The 27,851-nt window shown below is 33.2% G+C and overlaps 2 protein-coding genes across 3 annotated transcripts in view; both read right to left on the bottom strand.

Annotated features, from left to right (window-relative positions):
• Positions 1-1,432: 1,432 nt before the first annotated feature.
• On the bottom strand, positions 1,433-12,828 carry LOC126742337 (inositol-pentakisphosphate 2-kinase). 2 transcript variants are annotated; one of them, XM_050448979.1, is made up of 7 exons: positions 12,635-12,828; positions 12,201-12,576; positions 3,327-3,523; positions 3,209-3,267; positions 2,991-3,146; positions 1,894-2,337; positions 1,433-1,833 (listed from the first exon to the last, which is right to left on the bottom strand). In XM_050448979.1, exons 2-7 carry the CDS (start codon positions 12,547-12,549, stop codon positions 1,674-1,676), a joined length of 1,365 nt encoding a protein of 454 aa, XP_050304936.1. In that variant the 5' UTR covers positions 12,550-12,576; positions 12,635-12,828; the 3' UTR covers positions 1,433-1,673. The 2 variants fall into 2 exon arrangements, with proteins under 2 accessions (XP_050304936.1, XP_050304937.1); XM_050448980.1 differs by having other exon boundaries at positions 12,647-12,828.
• Positions 12,829-22,430: 9,602 nt separating this feature from the next.
• Positions 22,431-27,851, bottom strand: part of LOC126742336 (transmembrane GTPase Marf) — a 32,039-nt gene continuing 26,618 nt past the window's right edge. Inside the window, exons 14-15 of the mRNA XM_050448978.1 lie at positions 23,012-23,295; positions 22,431-22,954 (exon numbers count right to left, since the gene is read on the bottom strand). Of these exons, the coding sequence (XP_050304935.1) occupies positions 22,874-22,954; positions 23,012-23,295 (365 nt within the window). The 3' untranslated portion in view covers positions 22,431-22,873. The remainder of the gene's footprint in view (positions 22,955-23,011; positions 23,296-27,851) is intronic.

Below are 27,851 nucleotides of genomic sequence, written 5' to 3'. Positions count from 1 at the left end.
TGACAACTGCGCCGGGCAGAATAAAAATAAGTACATTGCTAGTTTGTATTTATATGCAACCACTTTCCTCGAAATTCAATCAATAACGCATAAATTTTTGGTAACAGGTCATACACAATGTATGCACTCATGCATTGAAAAAGAAAAAAAACGTTTGTTAAAAGGTTGACCTATTTTTATCCCTTCTCAGTGGATTCCTGAGAAAGTAAAAGAAATGGATCAATCTGAAATGTTTGATCTTCAAAAATTATCTACTGATATAGGTTTAAATTTTAGCACTGATACTGATAAAATAAAGGTAAAGTGGACCGATATAAAGGTAATTATGACAAATAAGGGTAAGCCTGATAGTTTGTTCTTTAAATACGAATATGGAGATGATGTTCCGGACAGCGAAATACAAGTTCGAAATAACTTTCTAAAATGTTATTTGTATTACCTTGTATAAAAATATTGTTTATTTAATTTTTGACAATTTGCCCTTTTTATGTTAGTTTTTTTAGGTTATACATAATTATTGCCTAGTAAAACAGCACCACATCTCAAAAATATCTGTACTTACTCCAACTTTATTTAAAATTCTAAATAATCTGTTTAACATAATACCTACCTTTTTGAACATTTATTTTGAGTATAAATATTAAAATCTAGCAAAATAAGATTTATTGTTTTCAATAGATGTTAAGCATATTTAATCCGTTTCCAAAATTTTAAATTGCAATATCTCAAAACTCGAAGTTTTAAGATACGTTACTTTTACATTGAGGGTGCGACATATTATATTAAATACCGCTAAGAAGAACGAAAATTTGAAATGTCGAGGTGCCCCATGTCCAAACCTGCCCTACTCTATCCAAGCTATATAATAAAAGTACCTATATTTAATACTAAACCTAAATCAACTTACATGGATGAAACTTTTTCAAGTGCTTTCTTAAATTAGAAAATATTGACGTGCATATCGTACATGTATGCTCCATTTTATGAGAATTCAGTAGCCACAATACAAGAAACAACTCAAAAATAATAATTACATAACCTACAAAATATTACTGCCGCTTGACCTTGTAGGATCGAGGGAGCCAAAGTAGATTATAGTCTAAAGACGCGAGTGTTGTTGAATGTCTTAAATTATTTTATGATACCTACTCTACATTCCTGCATTAACCAGGCAGTTCCAAAAAGGATTATCAATATCTCAAAAAACAACATTTCCACTATAGCAAAAGGCGAAAGATTTATTCGCTTTGAAGGGTCCAGTCCACATTCCTCAACGAACAAAAAGATTGAGTGGTCGAGGTAGGCCTACTAGATGGCGCTAAGGCACGATCGACAGTCATAGATGTCTCGATTTTTAAAACTATCGACAGAAAATTTAAACAGCCATCTTGCGACCGCAATTTTAAGCACATTACATTAAGAAAAACGACAATTAATTTTAGGGGGAAAACGACAATTTATTTTAAGGACAATATTATCATCACAATTATTCACTAAATAAAAATAATACAATATAAAGTGGATACAAACAATAATAATGAGATAAAAACAAATTAGTACAGTCTAATTAATATTTCCTAAATATAAAGTATATAACACTTGGAAGTAAGGGTATACATAAAAATATTATAATAGACATAATATTATGTATATATATATATTTATATTTAAAATTAGGTTAGTGCTTCGCGTTTTTTTAAAGCTTTAAATATTTCTTTATTTCGTTTGTAGTGCTTCTCGATTGTGGATAATGGTTTCGGGTAGAGATCAAAAACACCGATGCTTACCAAGAAGGTTCCGTAACGGGTCTTAAAAACGTTTTTCATGTCGGCACTAAAAAAATAAACAAAACACAAATAATGAATTAAAACAAAGGTTAATTAATTGACTAACCCCACGTCCTGCTTCAACTTCCTAAAAGTAATCATCAGAGAACAATCCTTCGCAATAGCAGATATCAGATAAGGCAGAAACATTAGTTCACTTTGGGCATTAACCATTTCAAAAATGGTACATCTGACACACTTTTCCTTTCGGTTATCCAATACGTCCAACAGTTTCTCCACGAAACCGTAATTCTCCCATTCTCCACTTTTGGAGAGTTTCTTGTACGTACTGTGCGTACCCTCTAGATCTAACGTTTGCACCGACAATATTCTTTCCAGCACAGAACCCTTCGGTAAACGGTTTTCATATAAATTATGATTTATGGCAATGCTGTGACTCGTTTTAAAATTATTACAATCCTTACAACTATCGTTATTATCACTACTACTGTCTAACACTGTGTTTGTTATAAGACATCTTTGAATGAAATCACAGAATTCGTCTATCAACCTGAAAGGAAAGTTTTGATGTAAGTATGTCATTATCTCACATCTTAAGTAAGACCAGCCCTTCCCCAACTCGGCTTAATACTTATTTTATTTGTCAGGTAAGATTTGTAGGTAAGAACAAGAATTAAATAAAACAATTCAAAATAGTTCAGATTTAATCCTACAGACAAAAATCACAAGAAAATCAAATTTTAAGTAAGTGTGAATTTAGTGTTTAATGTACTGAATATACTTTTTCGCATTTTTCAGGGTTTTGCAGTCATTTTTTATGCCTTCCAAAAATTGGAAATAATTTTTCATTTAATTCCAGGCATTTCTAAAAAGTCTCCTAGATATTAAAAAATGAATTTTTGAGGGCATTTTTTATCTTTTTCCACAAACGCCTGGGCTTTTAAGGGTAATTGTTGATTTCATGCCTGTAATTTGACGTTGTTTTCCTATGTTTTTAAGGAAATAGAAATAATATTCAGCACTTTATAGGCAATTTATGATAGCCCTATCTATTCAATAGTAGATCAAAGCTTTGAAGTATTATATCTGATTGACCCATGACCAAGGAAATATATGTATAACTATTAAATTACTAACAAAAAACTCTAAAAAATCATTTTGTTACATATGATTGGTGCCGAACAAATAAATAAATGTACTTACAATTCTTCTAATACGTCTGTTTCGAATATTTCTTGTAAAACGCCCATGTTTTTCTGCTTATCATCGTAATGGACCAAACCATTTTTGAAAATTTTGAAATTATTTTGAGGCACCTCCATTAGATACCTTAGGGCCATTTTCATCCTTAATTTATCCCTTTAATAATAAAATATAAGGGTAACACAATATATCGTTTGCAAAATAAATTGTGAACTTACCCGGAAAATAAATCTTCTGGGCAATATTTAGTTCTATATTTAATCAACTTCTTGTCAAGCTGAAATTTTGACAAAAAAATTAGTGAAACGACCTAAATCTAATAAAAGAAGGAATTACTTTTAAATACTGGTTCATGCAAAAAAAGCAGTTAGAGTAAATTTGTTCCTTTGGCGGCCTATATCCTTGCTTCGGCTTAATTTCCACTGAAAATGTGTTTTCGCAAAACTGCAAATGGTCATATTCCATCGGTAAAAATGCGAAATCGTGAAATAACGACGCGCGTCCATATTGCAACGTTTTGTTTTGGCGAAATTCTGCAATAAATAAGTGACAAAAATGATATGCATTATTGCTGTTCTAAATATAGACAGTGGGACACGAGTTAGTCATTAATTTGATAAGAGCAGTAGAGTACAAAGGCTTGTTTGGGTTTGTAAATGATTATGAAATTTGTAATAGGTATTAATGGATCTTTGTTTAACTGTATTATAAGGTGTACGGAATGACGATATGTACTGATTTTATGAGGCAAATCATAGTTACACAGATATAAGTTATTATAATAATAGTTAAATCCGAATTATGTAGTTATACTCCCTTATTGTGTAAGAAGCAATAAATATAGGAGTACAATTTCTATTTTTTTGTTCAACTTACTTTCAAGAAATTAATGGGAGCTTCTCCTAAATAAAAAAAAATAAAACTTGGAAACTGATCTAAATCAGCGCCTACAAGATCTTACAAGTACTAGCAAGAACATGATATCAACGATTCGTATACTAGAACTTGAAAATGCGGCGCAACGTATGGAAGTTGAGAGTCTAAAATAAGAGGCTACCCGAGTTCAATCCTGTCCTACATCCGCAGAAAATGTACCCAAACCCAGCAATACCTTTACCAATACCAAAGCAGAACGACGCCATCCCAGGAAGAACAAAATTTTGGTCATTGGATCGGATGTTAGAGGATATCTGTCACTCTTTAAAAAATCAATTGGTAGCAAGTATGATCTAAACTGCCAAAAGACATCTAATTTGCTGACTGAAGACCTGCTTCAAGAGACTCCAATTCTCCGAACGGTTTACTAGATCGGACTTCGTTTTTGTGTTTCTTGGTTCACTTGAATCAGTGCTCGGGAAACGATGCAGCATTGGGGATATTCGTAAAAGAAACATGGATAATACAAACGTAGTTTTAATAAGACCTTCTCTGTTTAAAAGTAGGCCCATACTTAATTCATTTATAACGTCACAACATCGCCAAATCTCAAAATGCATTGAATCCCAAAATGGAACTACGCTTGTACCCATTGTTGGCGATTACATAAATAAGGAGCGCATGGTATATTATCTCATTGACTTCTGTCAATTAAATAATATTAAATTGAATTTTCACCAAGACTGTCAACATCTCAGTCCAATGTAACATTTGAAAATAGTAAACTCTCTACTGTTGACATACAAGCTAGCAACAATCATGTAAATGTAAAACACATTCAATCTAATGTTTTACCTAGCCAACTAACTCTAATGTTGTTAAATATTCAATCTCTGCGACATAAAACTAGTGAACTTCCACTTTTTTGCATGACTTAAACTATTCTAGTATTTTATTACTTACTGAGCACTGGCTTAAACCGGGTGAGCTTATTGATCTACCAAATTATGTTATTTTGTCTAGTTTTTGTCGGATTTTGTCTTCTTATGGTGGATGTAGGATATTATTATGTAAAACTTTTTTAGAACACAACTTTTTTCAACAGGTAGATAAATTTAACCATCTCCTAAAGGAAATTACTTTTGAATTTAATGTAATTTACTCCAAATCCATAAACTTATATGTAATGTGTATTTATAGATCTCCTCTAGGAGACTGCAGCGAATTCTTTTTAAAATTAGAGGCACTTTTATTTGAAATTCCATCTGCGGCTTACGTAGTTCTTACAGGAGACTTTAATATCAACTTTAATGATAAAAATTATGTCTTTACTCTGCGCCTCGATCATCTAATGGGGGCATTTAATACATATGCATGTAAAAGATTCTACTCGTATAACACAGTCAACAAGCTCCACTATTGACTATATTTGTTCTAATTTTCCATATGACTCCGTGGAGTGTACAGTCGCAAATTCTGCTTTATCAGACCATGAGCTTATACTATGTAAAATAGCAAATATACAAAAGGAATTTAGTGTATCTGCACAGGGATATGGTCGAATTTTTGGTATTAATAACTTATAAGTTTCGTCAACTTTCAGCTCTTGAGTCCTGGAATTCTATTTTCGATTTATCTTCCTTTCACACAAAAATTGTTAAGCTCTTTGATGCTTCCTTCCCAATGATTAAAATCAACCCGAAATCCAAACCTATAAAATCTTGGTTCCCGAGGGGTTTAAAAGTATCTTCAAGAAATCTGAGATCTCTTCATACAATAAGAAAGTTCACTGACTCTCCAGTTTTTCATAACTATTTCAATTCTTACTTTCAAGCCTTGTATCGTCGTCTGATAAGAATCTCTAAGCGAACTTACTACTCCAACCGTTTAAGTGGTTCATCTAACAAATATAAGGAGAGTTGGAAAATTATTAATGATATTCGTCACAATTGTGGTAAGCAGTCAAGACAATGCCCTGAAGTCTCTCCCAATGATTTTAACAATTTTTTTTCTAATATTGCTCTACAACTTCAGCAAAATTTGAACCCTTCAGTGGATCCTCTTTCCTTTTTGTAAAAAACCACTTCTAAACATTTTAAATACTTGCATTCTTACAAATGTATATCCTGATATCTGGAAAAAAGCACTTATAAGACCCATTTCAAAAATCTCTAATCCAAAAGAACTAAAAGACATAAGACCTATAAGTATTTTATCAGTAGTTTCTAAAATTCTAGAAAAGCATATTCACCAACAACTTTATAATTTTGTTAACTCATTTGGTATACTTCCAGATACGCAATCGGGATTTAGGAGGAATTATAGTACAACTACTAGTCTGGTGGGAATGTTAGATAATATAAGATTTAACGAAGAACATAAACAAAGTACTTGCATGGTGGTGCTTGATTTTAGCAAAGCATTTGATACTATAAATCACTCAATGCTCCTTGCAAAGTTGGAATATTTTGGTTGTTCCGAATCTACAGTTTCTTTTTTTGATTCCTATCTTAAAAATAGATCACATTCGGTATTGTTAAAAACCAACAATGAAAGTTTGGAGCACTCAAGGTATCTTGACTTGGAAGTTGGTGTTCCTCAGGGCTCCATATTGGGACCTCTTTTATCTTCGATTTATGTTGCGGATATGCCTAACTGTATTAAACATTGTAAATTACAACAATATGCTGATGATTCTCAAATATACATGCCATTAAATTTTTTTAATTTTAATATTTCTGAGCAAAAAATTAAATCGGATATACTAAACATAGTTAATTTTTCCAATGAGCATAACTTAAAAATTAACCCTGCTAAATCTAACATCATTTTATATGGCTGTAAGTCAGGAATTCTGAGACACTTATATGAAAGTATAAATATTGAGATTAATGGAGAAAAAATTCCAGTTGTCAATGAAGTGAAAATATTAGGATTGACTTTAGATACTAACTTTTGTTTTGAGACACACATTAAGAACAAAGTAGTACCCTGGAGCTTGGCATGGAGTTCGGAAGATCTGTATATTTTTCATTAATTGAATCCCACCTTAGGTATACCATTCGCTTCTGGGGTAATGCAGCTGCCTACCTTCTACAAATGCTGCTTGTTTTACAGCGTGGTGTACGTTACATCTGTGGGGCTAAACCAAGAGATTCCTGTCGCCCATTATTTGTTAGGCTGGGCATACACACTGTCTTTTCCCTCTACATTCAGGAAGTGGCCTGTTTACTTTTTGCAAATCGTTTAAAAATTTATAACCCCAAATCCAAGATACTTAACGCGTCAAGTGAACGATCTAAATCTTCCAATCCCCTCCTCCACATTAACTAAAAAATCTATTTTCTAGGAGGGAATCAAAATTTTCAATCGTTTACCAGGTGGAATCAGAGAGGCAACATGTATTGACACTTTTAAATGTAAATTGAAAATACTTTTGACCGAAAAATGGTACTATTCACTGGATGAATACTACGTCGACACATTCTAATTTTCCCTAAGTATAAGTTTACAGTATTTGAATTTTATTTGATTTATTTGTATGGTTAGAATTCTTTGCTGTCTTATACTTGAGGGGATAATTATGAAATTTAATTTACTTTTTATGTATTTTTTTTCTGCTGTTCTTATGTATTGTTTTCTGATGTTTGTTTTGGAACTCAAGTGTGTATGGGGTATAGTGGTAGTAATTTAAGGTAGCTTTGTTTAGAACAATTTTTCTTTGTTAATAACAATAAAGCAATTTCAACAATAAAGGCAACTACAATATTAGGTACGACGAGTTAAACTCATTAAGATTGGTCACAATAAATCGAATTTTTTAGTTTTGATGTTTTTAGGTATTAAATTGTACAGTTTTGGTTCTAAAAAATTAATGGATCTCACTATAGTATATAGGTAGAATCAGTTTTTTATTTTTTGTTGTACATAACAAATTTCTTGATTAAGATATTAATATGGTTTTTTAAGAATTAGAACTTTTAGTATTTTATTCTGTATTATCTGAAAAGGACTTGAAGAGTTGTAATATATGTATATTGCCCCAAAGTAACATTCCTTATCTTAGTATTGATTCCACTAGACTTTGGTATTTTTGGTTACAAGAATACTTCTGCCTAAAATATTTACATTTGATACTTCTATCTGGTAGATTTTGAAGTATAAAAACAATGGTCGATTTATTCTAGTGCTTTAAAATGCATTGTAGTTAGTTTTTTAAATTCATTTGTGTACAACAAGCAATTTTTTTACAACCATAATACCAATTTGAGGACTCTGTTCTGTCTCCTTCCATGTATCTTCATCAAGAGCAACAACAGTGTCATCAGGATATAAAATAATTTAAACTTTAATTAATATTTAAATTTGTAATTGAGTTTACATACAGTGAAACCTCCCGATACGGATACCTCCAATAGACGGACAACTCCCCTGAGCGGACATTTTTTTTAGTCCCATTGAAAATACATTAAATTCCCATATGCTTTAACGGACACTCTCTCGGGTGGACGCGGACACCTAAAAGTGGTCCGAAGAACCGCTAAACCTTCTCTTGAGCGGACACAGAAAAAATTTAAACACGCAATCGGGGGTTGCATTGGCGCCAGAGCCTGGGTTTTCCCCGATACGACGGTACTCCTCGGATGGCGCCGGTTTGTCGGGATGTTTTTGTGTTTTGACTGTTTTGTTAATGCATTTGGCTTTAGTTTATTGTCGTATCTTCTAGCGTTATTAGCGTAACAACCGATTTGTCGTTGAAACGTAAAATGCTAACTCTTAAAGAAAAAGTTGACGTAATTGAGATTTTTAATAAAGACAAACTAAGCGTACGCGACTTAACAAAACGGTTTGGAACAGGAAAAACACAGGCAGCTGAGATTATTAAAAATAAGGATGTTTTATTAAGTAAGTTCCACTCAAATATAAATGTGAATGAAAAAAGAAGCTTCCTAAGAGAAGAGGGCAGAAATATTGACAGACAGTGCTATGAGTGGTTCATTAGAGCTCGAAGCAAAAATATTCCATTATCAGGTAACATACTTCAATTATTACACATATTACTGTATATTTTACATGTGCCTATTATCTCTATTACGAAAGCCAAAGAAGTCGCTGATGGTTGGGGTATAGAACTTTCAGTGCATCAGAAGGTTGGCTGCAAAAGTTTCGTACCCGGCACAACATTGCTTTTAGAACTATCAGTGGGGAGGGCAAGTGTGAACTCTGCCGATGTCACGACATTTTGAGAGAAAGTACCATTTATAATTAAGAACTATGCTCCCAAAAATATCTATAATGCTGATGAGACTGGGCTATTTTTCCGAGCAGTGCCAAACGGGACTCTACATTGAAGCGAGAAGATGTATTGGAGGTAAATTTTCAAAAGAGAGACTGACTATACTTTTTTTGTGTAAATATGGAGGGACAAAAAGAAAAACCTCTAGTGATCGGAAAAACGGCCAAACCAAGAGCATTTAAAAATATTAATGTGAAAGAACTGCCAGTTACTTATAGGTGGAATAAAAAAGATTGGATGACCGGTGAACTAATGGCCGAATGGTTAAATCCATTTGATAAAAAAATGATGCGTGAAAAACGAGAAATTTTATTATTTCTCGACAATGCATGTTGTCACCCAAAGGTTATAAGATTGAAAAATATTAAATTGATTTTTTTGCCTCCAAACTGCATTTCTATTGTACAGCCTTTAGATCAGGGCATTATTAAGAGTTTTAAAACATTTTATAGGACAATCATTATTAAAAAACTTTTATTAGCCATAAATACTGCTGAATCAGCGAGAATGTCCTAGATGCGATTTTACTTTATAAACATTTCATGGGACCAAGTGACAAAGAAAACGGTTCAAAATTGCTTTATTAAGTCTGGCATTAAATACTCTAATAGTTCAGTTATACTCTAATAGTTCAGAAAATAGAGCAGAAAACCTGGAAATCTGGGAAAATGAAGACGACATTCCATTGTCACTTTTAGCTCAAATTTTGAGGAATAAGGATAATTTTGGAATGATAAACAATAATGATATCAACGAATTTTTTAATGTAGACAATGATTTAATATTTGAGCAAATTGATGACCTTCCTCTGGAGGTTTCGAATCAAGAGGAAGTAGTGGTATCATCCGATGAGTCAGAAGAGGAACACGTTGAGGAAGAAGAGGAATGGACTACCTATCAACAGGCTTTTAATATGACGCAACAGTTAAAACGCTTACTCAGGCTAGGGGTGACCTATCTGCTCTAGATTTACTATCTAAGCTTGATCTTCATTTCCAAGATACTTTGCTCAACAAAAAAAATCGACAAACGTCTTTATTAGAATATTTTAAACATAAACAATGATCTTAATTTGTACATGTGTTCCAAAATATTTACATACTATTTCTTACAAAAATCTTTATACATATGTATGTACTGGTTTAGTTTATTTTCGGTTTGTTATTTTATAAGTTTTTGTTTTGGTTTGTTTTTTAAGTTTATTTTTTTGCATAATTATAATTATTTTGTAACCCTAATTATATACTTATTGTCATTAAATAATTAATATAAAACTTGTTTAAAAAAGTGTTTAATTTTGCTTCTGTGTGGCCTTTTTCCCTTGGACGGACTTTTTGATTTAAAGTCCCATGAGTGTCTGCTCAAGAGAGGTTTCACTGTATAAAATAAACAACAGGGGTCCCAAAACAGTCACTTGTGGAATCCCAATTCTTACTATACACGGGTCACTTAAACTGTCATCTACTGTTGCCGCTCTATAAGATAATTCTCAAAGACCTCAATTTAAAGTGTAGGCTTAAACTGTGATGATGTTGAGGAATATCTTAAATTATTTTATGTTATTCTACATTCCTGTATTAATCAGGCAGTTCAAAATATGATTATCGATACCTCAAAAAAGAAAAATAAGTTGCACAAAAAGGTTAAGAGTGGTTGAGGTAGGCCTCAGGACAAACTTGAACATCTGTAATTAAATTTCAAACTAAACATGATTTATGTAATTATGTTTGACATCTTTGCCTAGTTTTCCCTCTTCTGTCTTTTGAATTGAAACCCTAGTCATTATGGTACTTTTAATTTTTCTTATATTAATAAAGACCTGGACAAAAATAGTGAAGAAAAATTAAAGCCAAAAAAAGCTACCAGTATTGATACTGGTGTATGCTGATCTCCTCGCTGAGCCTTTAGCAAAAAAGTGCAATTATTCAAATTGAGTTATATAAGTTATTAAAAATAATCAGTTTCCTAATGAACTGAAGATACCAGTTATTACACCTATTTATAAAAACAAAAATGAGGTATAAATTCAGTTGTAATGAATTACTGTACAAGAGCCTTTATCATGGGTGTTATTAGAATTAAGAAATTGAGTGTGTTTAAATTTTGTTAAAAATTCTTTTTCATTACCTAGTTGTGTTTAGTTCTGTCCAAGACTGATTTTCGCTAACAACTTAAAAAAAAAATTATTTTCTTGAAGATTCTAAAAATGTACAGCATGACATTCATGACATTGACAAATAGTTTATAGTGAATAAAATGTTTCTTAATATTTCCAAGTGTCAAGTTACTTCTTTTACTCATAAAAATAATCCTATATATGATTATAAGCTATCGGACACTGTAATTCACTGAAAGACATAATGCCGAGAGTTGGGGTGTCTTTTCTATCAAATCATAAATTCAACAACCAGTTTATTACAATTACCAAAAAAACATAAAAGTACTAGGTTTAAACATCACAAATTCTGGAATTTCAGGATTAATATTATGAGGCAATAGTTTGTCCACATCTAGAGAATGCTTCTATAATTGGGTCACCTCAAGAATATGTTATAAACAGAAAAAATTCTATATAATGGTGCCCTACAAGAGTATGTTGACTGCTTTTAATCAGATATACTTGAGCCAAAAGTGTGATCTTTACTCATTACAATATTAAATAATAAAATTAAGCTTAATGTTCCTAAAGTTATTATGAGACCAACTACATTAATTATATACTCTTGCAAGTTTTTTACCTCTTAAAGTGATTCAAAATTGTGATAACTATATGTTTAATATAAGTATATTATGTCTCAAATGTACATTGATAACAATCACCTGCTGTGCTGTGATTTTCCTCTTTACTTCTAGTTTTAGATATATCTAGTTCCTCATTCTAAATACATTTATTTGTGTTTTAAAATGAGTATAAATAAATATACAATTGCCCTTGATGGTAAATAAAGTTGAAAGTTGTAACCCTATTTTCCCAAAATCCCAGACTGCACAAATAAGTGATATTATGTAATTACAAATAGCAGCTAATTCTCACTAACCTGGTCTTTTCTTAATAAGTCCATCCTTAAAGATCTGCATCTGTTTGCGAGTTAAGAAAACTTGTTTGGAATCCGACGTGTACTGATTCCCGATAAGGGGCCTCATGACTTTAGTATAAAACCCCAGATCTCTGACCTCGTCTTTGAAACTTTTACCGCAGTACCAATAAAAAAAGTCGCTTATAAATACCAACAGCCAGCCCAATAAAGATTTTGGTTTCTCAGTCTTTCGGATTCTTAAAATTTCCTTTGTTCTCGGAAGGGATATTACTATGTTACAGTTCCCCTCGCCCCTGTACATCCACTCCTTCGGGGTTTTAAGAAACATCCCCGTCTCATACGGGGGCATTTTAACGTTTCTTTCGAACTTGCACCACTGAAAGGGACAAACCAATAAGTAGGTCCTTGTGTTTACTTGAATTTTAAATGCTCACCAGGGCACTTACGGGGCTTAAGCATTTGCAGAGAAGATCCTTTAGGGTCTGGAAACCTGCCGTCGCTACCCATACTAAGAGGACATTCTTAAAAAACAGATTTTCGACATTATGTCCTTGTGAGACACCCAAAAGTGGGACTGCGGGTTAACAATCTTCGACCCACCGATTGTCAACAATCCAATTTTTTTTTTTTTAAGACATTGACAAGTTTGACAGATATGTCAATGACACATATTGTAGAGAGTTATCGGGGAACATATTATGGTGGTAACGTCGAAAGTGGCGCCTCCAAGCCGGTATGCGGAACTAAGACGTTAACGATCGGGAAGGCGGGAAGTTTGAATCGGTTTTTTGTTTGTTAGGGAAAATAAAAGAAATTTAAAAACAACAACGGGTGATTGAGCAATTTAAGACCCAACGAAGTTTAGATTTTTTTTTGGTTTGTTTAGGAAGTTTACTTTAAATCCATTAAATTAAAACAAAAATTTTTTTGGATGAGCCATTATTTAACAAAATAAAAACGAATATTTATGTTGTATTTTCCTATGCTTCTATCTCTTCTACTTATTACTATCATATTGATCTAAAATATTTTTACTTTATTCCTATAGAAAATAAAAAAAATAAACCATTAAAAACACTTTTTTAACACATTGCGTGCCATGGTAAATTCGTTTACCAAAGGGCCAATATTTTATTTGGATAAATTTCCATTATTTTATTAAATAAAACATTGGTAATTAATAGTTTTTTGATGTTTTTTCATAGAAAGGAATTTTTGATTGTCACCCATATATGGAAGACGTGGCTCTCTACGAAAATTTAGTGTAACTTTTACATACGGGGCCACGTCTCCCATTTAGAGGAGACATTCTCTATTTTGTTTCAGATTTCAATGCACCAAACCTGCCCAACCCAACCCAAACGAAAAAAGAAATTCCCAAGAACCTTGTTTTTCTATTTTTTGTCAAGTTGACAATAAAAATCTCTTTGACAATGTTTGAAATGGAAACTCAAGGTTCTTTATTGTTATTGTTACAGTTTAGTGTGAATCAAGATGAGTCGAAAAAATTAAGAACAACTTCGGCATTATTTGGAAAATTCGAGTGATAGCGAATCGTTCCGTGAAGATTCAGATGATTCACTTGAGGATCCTTCTTGGATTGACTACGATCTAGATGCTGGATCATCATCTGATGAAAAAGATTCTGCAGATAGAGAGGACGTTGGCCTACTTGTTGACAATTTAGTCCGAGAAGAAGAGGAAGGGGAATTTTTGGAAGGAGAAGAAACCAACCAAAGACCAAGTGACGTTATATGGACAGAATATGAAGGAAGATCTAAGAATTTTGAATTTACTGGACCCCATGGTCTACAAAAGGAGATCGGAGATGTCAGTCCCCTGGACGTATATTTACACATTATAGACCATGATGTTTTGAATTTGATAGTTAAAAAAGAGACCAATAAATTTGCAGAGCAACGTATTGCGACAAAGAAAGAGACAAAAAAATACTCCTAGAAGAAGAGATCCAAAAATTTCTGGGCTTAACTTTATCGATGGGTCTTGTTAGAATTAGCAGTTTACAAGATTACTGTGCAAAAAATGGGATATATAAAAATGAAATTGCATCTTCAGTCATGTCACGAAATAGCTATCAACTTCTGCTATCCATGTTGCATTTCAAAGATAATAAAGAAATTATTGTATGAGATCGTCTTGGTAAAATTCAGGCATTAGTCGATATTATGCAAAGAAAATATCAAGAACTGTATTGTCCAGGGGGGAAGATATAGTGGTCGATGAAACTCTTGTTCCGTGGAGAGGCCGTTTAATTTTTAGGCAGTACATACCTAACAAGGCACATCGTTATGGCATAAAACTCTTCAAGTTGTGTTCTACAGATGGTCTCTAACAATGTATTCAGGAAAGTCAGCATCTGGTGTTTAGGATTAGCACAGAATGTATGTCTTTTGTTGGCTAAAGATCTCCTTCACCAAGGACGGACATTATACATCGACAACTTTTATACAAGTTATACTTTGGCGAAGACCTTACTAAATGAAAAAACCCATGTTGTTGGCACTTTTAGAAAAAAAACCCGAAAAGATATACCCAAAGAAGTTGCCAAAGCCAATCTAAAAAGGGGCGAGGTTAAATCACTTGAAGATCCAGATGGTATTGTTGTCTTGCTATCGAAAGATACGTGCGATGTGAGACTGCTAAGTACAAAACATGCACCAATAATGGTACCCGTAAATCGAAAGAAAAAATCCACATGGACCCAAACGAACCATCAATCAGCCAAGACGACACCACATTTTTAGTTGCTACGGGCTCTGATAATGATCCTGCTTCTGACACACCCCCCATCAGTTAGCTGTGCATTCATCAACAATTGCCGGCAAAAAAAGAAAGCATGAACTAGCAAAGATACCACCGCAATTAAAGTACCCATTACTCAAAGTCGCAAAAGGAAAAAGGAATCACGAGCAGCTACCGAAAAACCTATAGGAGTGATGGCATATAATAAAGGAAAAGGTGGCATAATAGATTTATCTGACGAAATGGTATCCTACGTTTGTACTCTTCGCAAAGAAATTAAATGGTACAGACAGTTAGGACTAGAGATATTGCTGGGTATTTCCGTGGTAAATGCTTGGGTGGTATATAAACATGTTGCAAAAAGTACGATAGGTATAAGAAAATTCCGAGAGCTTCTGGTCGCCGCACAGTGACTACTTTTGGCAATCTAGGGGAGCAAAAGTATTTTTTTAGAAAAAATAGTTCATTTAATTTTTGCTCGAAATATTTTAAAAATATGCCGAACTCGCATGAATCCAAACGAAAAAGCAAAAAATTATAAGTTCTTATCAGTTTAATTGATAAGAATGTAAAGCATTTCTGAAGTGTTTATGTTATAGCAGTTTTTATTTGCAATTTCAAGTAGTTGTAAAAGGCTCGTAGTGAAAAGTGTATTGGTTTGTTGTTTCGGTTCCTATTTTATAAAATGGATGTAGGTATGTACTTTTGCAAACAGTATGATTTTTTTAAAATTTGAGTAGCGTTATATAAGATTTTAATTTTTTTTATTAGATATGTCAAAATTTTTTAAATTTTAACAAATTGATTACAACTAGTCATATATTTTGAGTCCAGCAGATTCCAGTAAAATTAAAAAAAATTATATGGTCCCTCGGCAATGTTCTTTCAAATACAAAAATAAAAATTTGCAACTTTTTGCAACTTTGTTTTTTTTCTCAATTTTTAGATGAGGTTGTCATTACTCACAGAAACCTGTTTGATGCTTGGCGCACCGAGAAATCAAAAGATATCAAAAATGAAGCAATGTATACATATTTTCTGTCAAGATATAATGTGGATATGCTTCCAGAAGACTCAGAAAATTCAATTAAGGAAAAGCTAAAAAAGTTAGGATACAAATTTGCTGAAAAGTGGGAGAAAAGTTATCGAATTGAAAAAAAATTTCTAGAATTAAACTTCAATTGGCTTAATCAACAAATAAATTTTGATTTGAATGCTGAGCAAGCTGAACAACCATCAACCTCAAAAATGGGAAGACCACAGAAAAATTTTGAAGAACTTTGTAAAAAAAAATAAAAGAAAAAAAATAGAAGGATTACTCCAGTCGCACTCAAGAGAAGAAATTTTGTATGCGGCACAAGTGAAACTTTATGCAGAGGGAAAAAGGGATGCTGCTTTGATAGTAAGAAAGGTTGCCTCTGAACGAAATACCGCTGCCACAGCACTAAAAAAAGCCGAGCAAAGGACTTCAACTAATAATAATTTTGAAAATTTCTCAAAGAATGAGGCATTGGCCATGTTCTTAGATGGTAAAATGAGCAGGAGGTCCTATATAAGCGTCTATCAAAAACTAAAAGGTCGTGGTATAAAACTGTTACCCTCGTATGATAAAGGTATAATTGAGGCAAAAAAAAATTGTTATCCTGAAAATATTACCGTGACAGACATTTCTGCAGAAATCATTCTGCAATCGCTGTTGGATCATACCATAAATAGGCTTTGTACCGTTCAGAATGAAGTTCTTAATCAATTTTGCAATGGTGATGCTGAACTGCAACTTTTGTTAAAATGGGGTTGCGATGGAAGCAGTGGTTATACTAACTACAAGCAACGTTATTTAATGGAAAATTGCGAAAATGAAGATGACAGTGCAATTTTTGTAATTTCCCTTGTTCCAATTCAATTATCTTATGAGTCAGAGGGCAAACAACATATTTTATGGCAAAATCCGACTCCAGCAAGCACCCGATTCTGCAGACCAGTTAAGCTTTTGCAAAAAAAAGAAACCGAAGGACTTATTATAACTGAAACAGACAAGATTAAATCGCAAATTTCACAGTTAAAAAAATGTTCTTATGATCTCGAAAATAATAATACTGTAAGAATTACACCAAATCTTTCCTTTACCATGGTTGACACAAAAATTTGTAATTCCCTTTTGCACATTGCATCACAAAAGTGCTATATTTGTGGCTGTGGACCGAAAGAAATGAATGACCCAAACAAATTTTTAAATAAACAAGCCAAGTCAGAAGTATATAGTTTTGGTATATCTTCTTTACATGCACGAATCAGAACAATGGAATGTCTTCTTAAAATATCTTACAGATTAGAATTCAAAAAATGGCAAGCAAAAGGAAGTGATAAAGAAATAGCAAACAAGAAAAAAGAACAAGTGCAAAAAAGATTTAAACAAGAATTAAATATTTTGGTTGACACTGTAAAGCAGGGTTTCGGATCCAGTAATGACGGGAATACGGCCCGTAAATTCTTTGACAATCCTGAAACTTCAAGCCTAATTACTGGAGTGAACCTGGAGTTAATAAAAAAATTTGCAATACTTCTTCAGGTACTATCCTCTGGGTTTGAAATTGATCCAGAAAAATATCAGATTTATGCAGACCGAACTCTAGCTATGTACTTAGAACACTACAGTTGGTACTATTTGCCGGTGACTGTGCATAAAATCTTGGTACATGGCTCAGCCATCATAAAAAATGCGTTAATCCCAATTGGACAACTATCCGAAGATGCGCAAGAGTGCATGCATAAAGATATTAAGAAAGTGCGAGAATACAACACCAGAAAATTTTCCAGGAAAGCTACAATGCAGGATTTAATGCATCATCTTTTAGTGGCATCAGATCCAGTAATAAATAGCTTTAGAAATAAAACTAGTAAACCTTTAAAACAGTTTTCACCTGAGGCTTTGGGTCTTTTAAAAGCACCAGATATGGAATTGGAAAGAATTTATGAGAGCGATATCGATAGCGATAATAATAGTGACAGTGAGACTGATTAAGTCTTTAATTTTTATTGAACTTTTTTTTATATGTGCAGAATAACTATTTAATTTATTTTACATACTATTCAAGTATCTATTGTTTTCAAACCAAAATTTTGTAGCCAATTTTTAATTTGTGTTTAGACTTAAGAAAATATTTATCTTTTTTGTAATATGTAAGCAAAAGAATAATTATTATCTAATTTATTTTAATTAGAAATACTTGAATACTACAATACAGATCTTTAAAGACAGCTTAGAATATTTTCAATTAATAAAAAAAATATTGAGATATTTTTTGTTTTATATTAAAAAAATGTAAGCTTAAAACAGTGGTTCTGGGAGGGGTGTTTCAGGGGGGAGGGGGGGGGTCGTTGGGTATTTTTTTAAAATAACCTAACTATTATATACCCAAAAAGTATTGGAGGGATTTGCTTTTTAAAAGAGTTAATTTTTGAGCACTAGGAGGGGGGAGGGCTTGCCCCCTGCGCACGGTACTGCTTAAAAATTACTTCTCTTTACTAATATATGCATAAAATATAAATTTGGCACACAAAAATTGTGTCTATTACAAAGTAATACTTTTGTTCCCCTAGATTAGCAAAAGTCGTCACTGTGCGCCGGTCTAATCAATATTGAAGGACCAGATAAAGGAACGTCTAAAAAACAAAAATCATTTAAGCTACAGAAAAGAACTGATGCAAATGGAAAAAAAATAAGAAGAAAATGTAGCTTGTGTTTATGCAAAGAGGCCGGAAGGCAGGAGGCAAAAAACAAGGCCAAAAGAGTATATACCTACTGTGCCATATGTCCAGGATCACCCCAGTTATGTTTAGACTGTTTTAATTATAAACATAGGTAGAAATATTTTTTATCTCTCTGTAGAACAGTTTTTCATTACTTTTTTTTTTAAATAGAATAGGGGTTGTCGTTGCGTTTTGATATCCATTTGTTTAAAGTGTTTATAAAGTTATTTTAGGAATAAATACAGTTTATTAACATTTAAAGTGCCCTTTATTTAAAAACATAATTATATAAAGCTACCTAAAACCAAATATACCATAATGTTTCCTAGGGGGCCACGGTTTGAAAACGCCGTTTAAAATACATTTAGCGTCACACATATGAGGGAGACACGGCCTGATCTGAAACATTTCGCGTCTCCCATATATGTATGACGGGCCCTCTAAGAAACATCACTGTCTCCCATATGTGAGTGACATGGCACGCAATGTGTTTTTCAAAGTGGTTTACCAAAGTGCCTCCTTTAATTTAGGAAGGTTGACGTTTATAAATAACTGTCAAATTATTGGCATTTGACACACAACCTATTCAGGAGAATCAAACTAATCACTACAGCGTTGCCGGATTGTGAAGCTATTTTGTTAGCTTTCCTTCCTTATAATTATTTTATTACATAAAGGAGAGTTGGTTGGTAAAGGCCAGTTGGTTTACTTTGTTTAAAGTTTAATTTCCATGTCGATTTTTTTTATACAAGGACTGTAACTTGTGTTACACCATCTTACATTTTGTCTGCGACAGAATGGGTTGGGTTAAACACATACCAGCCCTTACACTCTTAAATTTATACAGTGTGTCCCACTTAAGGGTTAGCCACCTCTCTAAAATTTTTGTTTCTTGACCAATTTTCAAAAACTTTTTTTTGTTGGATAGATGGTCAAAAATGGCACTTATGAACCAAGTTCGACATTTAGAGAAAGCAGGTCATGGCCTACTGTATTCAAGTTTGAAGTGCGAAAAATCGAGAAGTAGTATTAGCGATATTTATTTTTGAAAAATGGTACTGGATTATTGTTCAGGACCACTTAAAACATAAGTGCACCAAATTTGGTTATGATAGTATAGTATACAGGGTGTTGAAATAAATTGGAGTCAAATTTTTAAAAGGCGCAATAACATTCTTAATCAAAAACGAATATTTTTTAAATTTTTGGCTAATTGGCATGCGTCTTGAGAACACAAAGGTTGGAAATATCCTTCAATAAACAACAATCGATCATATTATCATACTATTTTGGGCTTCACAATAATACAACTTAATTTATAAATTTTTTAGTATTATTTCATTGTTAGGTTGCAATTCACACTTCACTAGTTACTTAATAATGTAATGTAGGCTAAGCAGCAAAAACTGAAAATAATTACCTTAAAGAATTACCTAACACCAAAGATAATAATATTACTACTAGTATTTTATCTTTGCTAACACTCAAATTTAAAAATTAATGCCACAAAACTAAATATTAGTTCCTTCAATATGTCCTCCATTAATTCTTATACATTTTTCTATGCGTCTTCTGTTGTTTACTACCACCCTTCTTAACTGTACCCTGCTTATTTCATTACACTCTTGTCTAATGCACTCACAAAGATCATGTAGAGTTTGCGGTCTTGATTTGTACACTTTGTTTTTAAGGGTTCCCCAAAGAAAAAAATCTAAGGGAGAAAGGTCGGGGGAACGTGCTGGCCACTGAATTAATGGACTGTTTCGTCCTATCCATCGATTCGGATAATTCTGATTTAGCCAATTCCGCACTACCACTGCATTTTGGATAGGCGCACCGTCAAATTGTAGGTGTAAGTTTCTTGTTTCGGCTAACGGCAAATCATCGATTACGTCACTAAAATCACCTTCCATGAATCAAAGAAAATTAAGTCCATTTAGATTTTCATTAAAGAAAAACGGCCCGATTATACGTTCGTTCAAGATACCGCACCATACGTTAATTTTCTGCGAATACTGCCTTTTACATTGTATCACCCAATGGGGATTTACGTTACTCCACATTCTAATATTTTGAGATGACACAATGCCGTTTGTAGTAAATGTTGCCTCATCGGTGTATAAACTATTTTTCAAAAATGTAGGGTTAGCCAAATACTCGCCTTGTAACCACAAACAATATTTCATCCTGCGTTCTTCATCCCCGTGTTCCAAAGTGTGAAGGAATATAGGCTTGAAAGGCTTCTTGTTATTTTTCTTTAAACACCTCCATATGCAACTTTTGGAAATATTTAAGTTGGCACTAGCAACTCTAATGCTAGATTGCGGATTAACATTAAAGTATTCAAGAATTATTTGGTTATTATTATTTGCTCGATTACGATGTAAATTAGGACGTACTCCGCCTACTGAACCAGACTGATCAAACCCGTAGTTTATTCTGGCTATTGTTGAATGGTGGATGTTTTTACCAGGATGTCTCCTGTCAAATTCCGCCACAGCTTCACGAAATGTTCTAACTCCATCGCCAACTAGCCGCGCTACTTCAACTCTTTCGTTTAAATTATGATCACCCATAATTGTTCGACAAGTCAAAATGAACTAAATGCATGAAAACTTTGACAAACTGTCAGGAACATTTTCTTTCATAGCATACTTGGGTAAAATTCCCACAAAATATTTTTTAACCAGACACAATCATATCTTTGGAATTTAACAAACAAACTCATAAAAGAACAAACAAATTGAGCCCAAAATAGTATGATAATATGATCGATTGTTGTTTATTAAAGGATATTTCCAACCTTTGTGTTCTCAAGACGCATGCCAATTAGCCAAAAATTTAAAAAATATTCGTATTTGATTAAGAATGTTATTGCGCCTTTTAAAAATTTGACTCCAATTTATTTCAACACCCTGTATACTATCATAACCAAATTTGGTAAACTTATGTTTTAAGTGGTCCTGAACAATAATCCAGTACCATTTTTCAAAAATAAATATTGCTAATACTACTTCTTGATTTTTCGCACTTCAAACTGGAATACAGTAGGCCATGACCTGTTTTCTCTAAATGTCGAACTTGGCTCATAAGTGCCATTTTTGACCATCTATCCAATAAAAAAAAGTTTTTGAAAATTGGTCAAGAAACAAAAATTTTAGAGGGGTGGCTAACCCTTAAGTGGGACACACTGTATATATGAAATGAGGGATCCTTACCAATTAATCAAAAAAAAAAAATAGATAGACGTTGCATGCTAAAATACAAACATTGAACAATAGGAAATTTACTTACAACTTGTAAGTTTGAAAACCGAAATTTATTCCTTCCATTAACTTTGTTAATAACTGCCGACTTTTACCTTAACTTTATGAACTTTTGTGCAGTATGGCAACACTGCTGCATATCCTAGTGCAAAATTAACATATTGGAGAGACATATTTTCGCATACCAAAGTTTTGAAACTGACTTAATTTAGTAAGAAATTTTCTTGGTTTTTTAAGGTAAAATGTGGTTCATCCGATTTTTTTTGTCTTAAAATGGTCTATAGACCCGTCGTAGCCTTTCTACTAAGCAAAATCGTTGCGTCTTAAATTGCTCAACTACCCAACAACGTTTATTATTTACACAAAGACGTCTAACAAACCTGAATAAATTGATTATTACTTTGCTGATGCCTGATAAAAAACTACTTTAACCTAAAAAAAAACTGTCCACTTGAAACGACAAAATAGTTTAATGTTGCCAAACAAAGAACAAAACAACTTTTTATAAATAATATTAATATTGTATATATTTAAGTTTATACTGTTGGCTGTATAAAGAATATTTATAATATAATTTTTGTTGTAAACTATCACATGAAAACCAGAGTGTTAATCTTCACACGTCTGTCCAAGTCGAATTTAACTGACAAATAGTTCACTGTCCTTTGCTCATTATAATAATATAGATGTATGAAGACTAACACCCGTTTAAAAAATGACTTTCTTATTCAGTTTTGCACCCTATAACGGACATTAATTTATATCCCTCATAGCCTAATAACTAACAGCAAACTGACTGAAAAACAACCGAACAAAATCAAGAAAACGTCTTGAAAAGATAAATAAATCTATCGTAACTATCAAGCGACCGTTTAGTCGCGTTCAATATCAGGTTTATTTGTTGTGTAACTTTAGGTAAGCGTCCACAAACATGTCCAGCTCGTGGGACAAATAGTTCGCCTTGTTTCGAAGAACCTAAAAAACGAATGAGAAAACGCATTCTCACCGAGTAACAATCAAAAACCCACTGACCTTGGCCTTTCCGCCGGCATTCTCCAAGGTCGCGACCTCCCTCTCTAAAACCTTCATTTGTTCGTCCATATCGCGGGTGGCCTTGTCCACCAAGCTGCACAATCGGGCAAACGTGCCGCTCAACTCCTGTTGCACCTGATGGCTACAATTGGCCGAGGTCAGGTCGACGATCATGCGCAGTTTGCGGGTCGCGTGGTCCACGTACTGTCGCTTGAACGAGCGCTCTTTCGCCTTGTTCGTCCACGTGAGACGCTCGTACAGGTAGAGACAACTGTAGAGGGCACCTGGGAGATTAAAAAGCACCTGTCACTGTAGCTGATTATACACAACAAATTGGATAAACTAATCACAAACTTTAGATGGACGGATGGGTAACAACAGGAGGGAAAAAGGATGGTAAAAAAATACAGAGATTGGAGGGACACAAAGTCAAATGGTCTCAAATTATGTTTATTTTTTTAAAAACGATTACACGTGTTTCGCCCTAAGGCATCGTCAGATCTAAAAGAAAAAAGAAGACAACCCTAGTACAAAAACAACAATGCATATACATAAATTCGTCACTGTAAAGACATAGGGGCGTATATCAAAATTATGCATTTTGAATTAAGCCACTTTTTATAAAAATAATATGTTTGAATAATTATTTAAATAAAAAAAATGGAAGAAAATGTTTGACTTATAAAAAATAGTACTAACCTATGTAGATTCATGGTTTAAAAGGAATATTACTTGGGTTTTTCAGAAAGGGTTAATAAACCCCTTCAAAAAAGATACGCCCCTAAGTCTTTTTATAAAATTAAATTAAAAAAAAAAGTGAGATACGCCTTGAGTTACGCCCCTAAGTTATATTTTATAAAATTAAGTTCAAAAGGAAAATATGACATACGCCCAAAATAAATACATGTTTTCTCATTAACATCAAGTTTGTTTTATTAATAAATGACAATTTTTTTAGTAGAGTAATTTTATGCCAGAAAAAGTATCATATACATATGGGAGTTAATGAAAACAATTTTTTTTTCTTTGAGTGTATACAGATCATAGATCTAAACTGAAAAATAGAATTCTAAAATAAAAAAAACACAACAACAAATCATACAAGTTAGTATTGACTTAAACTTTTAATAATAAATGTTTGTTAGTGTGGTAATTCCTTGTAAAACCTTACATGCTCGGGAAGTTTTATCACTGGCGTTGAGGTAGTGCACAAGCTCATTAAGTCGTTAAACTTTTCGAGGAAATTTTGGGCCCAGAGGGATGATTTAAGCGGGGTGGAGCAAATTTAGCTTGCATAGCAGTGCGTTTTAGTGTGATACATTGATAATCAATTTGTAGGTGACTGCTTTTAAAATAAATTTTGTCAATGGTTTCTTTTGTCAACATTATTTCGCGAATAATTTTCCAGTCGATAGGATTTCCGTCATCGTCTTTTCTTACTGAAAGAATCTTCAAATTTTTTGACAGCTCTTGAAAATTTAGAAAATCATTGGATGTAAGAGAATGCACAATATAAGGATTTTGGCGCCTTGCTAATCTTAATATCGGTGTTAGCTGTGAGGGTACAAATAAATCACCAGATTTTTTAATTGCGTCATCAATCGCACTATGTGCAGAATCACCCTCACCCTGACCATGATAGGTTTGTTCTCACTGCAAATTTCTTACAAGTTTGAAACTGTTTCCAAACCATTCTTGATGCGCATGTGTAAAATATTACAACTTCTGATCGATTTGAAACCGTCTGTGCGAACATCAAATACGGGTTGAGTGGAGAAGAAAAATAACCTCACTTTTTTATCCCAGTGGGAAATGGGAAAATAAATAAAACATAAACAAAATAAAAATTATACTACAACCTTGAAATAGCTGTATATTATTAATAGAGTTTAAGATTGTGTGATTATTTGCTACTTCAAGACTTACTCATAATGTTATATATACAATTAAAATGCTCGAGAAATTCTATTCTATTAAATTGGGAGACAGTTTCATGAAAATAGTTTTCACTTTTGGGCTTTATCCATTCTTCAATTAAATCTTCTTTAAAAGTTTGTGTCAGAATCAACATAATTCTGATCAGATTCTTCCGACGATTCAAAAGCACTTGTTTCCTTAATGTTTATTTTTAGACTAATCCAAAAATATAAAATACAATTTTCAAAACGAATATCAAGGACTATACAAAACGACAAAATAGAAACAACAATTTAGAGGTTATGTTCATATTCCGAAGATCGGCGTTGACTGGCTACACGAATTCTCTGACACTTTGCTTGAAATAAATCCGAAAATAAGTCTGACTATCAGATGACGATCAGAAATGTGTGTAAGAACATCAAACTTTTGATTTGAAACCGATCAGAAGTTCCTGTGCGAACGCATTATACTCTATTGCGCATGTGTATTTGTCGAAAACTTGTTTCTTACTGCTGTGAGAACAAACCTGATATGGTTCAAAAAATCGCAGTGAAATGTTTTCTGATGAGCTCACCATATGTAATAACATAGATGCTACAATGGAATTTTTGTTCTGGCCGCTACAGCCATCAGAAAACAAAGAAACATTTTTTTGTGCCTTTTTGGTCAAGTTCGTTAAGGTAGATATACAAGCAAGTAGAAATTTCACTAGAACCCCGCTTACTCAAACCCTCATGCCATAAAAAACAATGACACTCCTTAGATTTAATATTGTAAATAGTGAAGTTATAGTTCGCTAATCTACGTTTATAAAATAACTTGTTCTCGTTGGTAATAGGTAAAAAAATTACTTGTTGGAGATCGAATACAGCACATACTTTGAAAATGTCTGGATCGTTTTTTTCTTGCTGCTTCTTACTCCGAATACACTCTTTTTCGGCTACATGCTGCTGGTACTCTTGCTCTAATTCTCTTTTTTTGTCGGCGTTACCCTCTCGGTAGGAAAAACATAATCCGCACTGGTCTTTTTTCGGATGATGGAAGATAATTTAAGACTTTTGAATACCTGGAGATACAGTTGATAGCTAAGGTTGTTATCACTATTCTCATTTGTAAACATGCTATACATTTTTTAATTGTAAGATCAGGGTGAAGATATTCACGCTTGGAGTTTTTTCGGCAATAGTGCGATTCCATCCGAGGCAATCTTTTAATATGTTCTAATATAAGCTGTCGAATATATTTATCATGTTTTTTTAAATTTGAACATCTACCTCCACGTTTGTCTTTTTCAATAATACCAGTTTCTTTTAATTTGGCTAAGGTATTATGTACAAATTTATCAGTAATGCCTAAAGTATTAAGAAACATTGTTTTGCACACAGGTATTGGTATTGAGTCATTCCCCGGCAAAAAGTAATAGTTACTTTTTTCCCGTCTAGAAACATGGCCTTTTTCTGTTGTTTTTTGTTTGGTAACTCTACGCTTTACAAACCGAGCTACAAATTCCCTCTGAAGTTGTAAGTTTCCAGTCCCATAAAAGGCATTTAGAATTTTGTGACGTTCTTCATCTGTTATTATTAAAAATTTTTTCCCCACTTTATTACAAAAAGAACCACTACACCTGGGTCGAAGAACCTTCCTGGCAGGTATTTGCTTTTTACTATTGTAACTAAAATATGCTTCACCTAGATTTCTAAGATGGGAAGCAACTTTTTTTTTAGTTTCCTTCTTGTGTTCAGTCAAATCTGTCTCATTTACCTTAGAATTTCCATCAACTGTGAAGTCCTCTGGTACTTCTGAAATCTCTTCTATTAAGCTGACTACAGGAAGCTCATGCATGCGCTGACACGTACCATCCTCGGAGAAATGAGTCCAACACAATAAGCGCAGGCAATTTGGACACGCAGCAAATACCTCATGTGTTTCTCTGCAATGTGGAACTTCACAGTGCTGAATGTATGTCGGATCTTTATCCGAATCATCTTGAAATTCGCACGGTTCGGAGTCGGAGAACAGTTCATTGATAATACCAAAAACTTTCTCATTACTGAGAGGTATTGTATTTTCTTTAGGTTTTTCCACTTCAACACTAGCTGCAATCTTGAGTGGAATGCTATTTATTTGCACCAATAAGCTTCTCTCTTAACTTCTGAAGCGGAAGATCTTCTTCGCTATCGCCTAATGAGTTTTTAGACAACAAATTTAATGGAATATCATCAGAGTCGCTATCACTACTAGTGAAGCTATTTTCGATCGCAATCACTGTTCCAAAATACCATTTCTTATGCGGCTTCCAATACATTTTTATTTCAGTACCCATTTTCACTACCGTATCTGATTTATTGACACACTCTATTTGGCTAATTAAAACGACATTTTCATTTCCATCTTGCCATCTTACAACTACTTCCATTTTAACAACCTAACCTTGTGGATCCTTTAATCTGTAATAAAAGTAAATTCTTTGTAGAATACAATTCATAAAAACAAAACCTCCTATACATTACCAATTACTAACCACCAGAAACTCCCAAAATCCACTATAAAATAAAATTATTGTAGTAATAAACCTCACCATTAGTCAACACACTAATAAAACGTTTGTTTATAAACTATTTTACGTTAGGTTGTTATTGTTTACCGGCGCGCACGTCGCCTGGTGTGATTGGGGCGGAACACAAACGATACAGTTTTAAAATACGACATTTGGGCGTAAGTGGAGTTAAGCCCCTTCGTCATATTATAGGTAGAAAAGTTTATAAAGAACCGGCTGCTCAATATGCGCACAAACCCATTTTTCAACACAAAATCGATAGAAAATCCGGTGGCAGAGAGAAAAGACGACCGCAATATATTTTCTCTCGCTTCTTATTAAAGAAACCGCAAGAACAAAGCAGCCGCCGTACTTCGTTTCTTT

Source organism: Anthonomus grandis, chromosome 11 (assembly GCF_022605725.1).
Source record: "Anthonomus grandis grandis chromosome 11, icAntGran1.3, whole genome shotgun sequence".
NCBI lineage: Eukaryota > Metazoa > Arthropoda > Insecta > Coleoptera > Curculionidae > Anthonomus > Anthonomus grandis.
Note: the sequence above shows the minus strand (reverse complement) of the source record. Positions and strands in the feature narration are given on the sequence as shown.

Bases quoted from the DNA above. Each gene is read 5' to 3' on its own strand.
- LOC126742337 (XM_050448979.1), bottom strand. From the start codon at position 12,549: ATGCCCCCGTATGAGACGGGGATGTTTCTTAAAACCCCGAAGGAGTGG. The intron at 3,147-3,208 runs GTAAGTTCACAA...TTATTATTAAAG, and splicing joins CCAGAAGATTTATTTTCCGG to GGATAAATTAAGGATGAAAA. The intron at 1,834-1,893 runs GTTAGTCAATTA...TTATTTTTTTAG, and splicing joins AAGTTGAAGCAGGACGTGGG to TGCCGACATGAAAAACGTTT.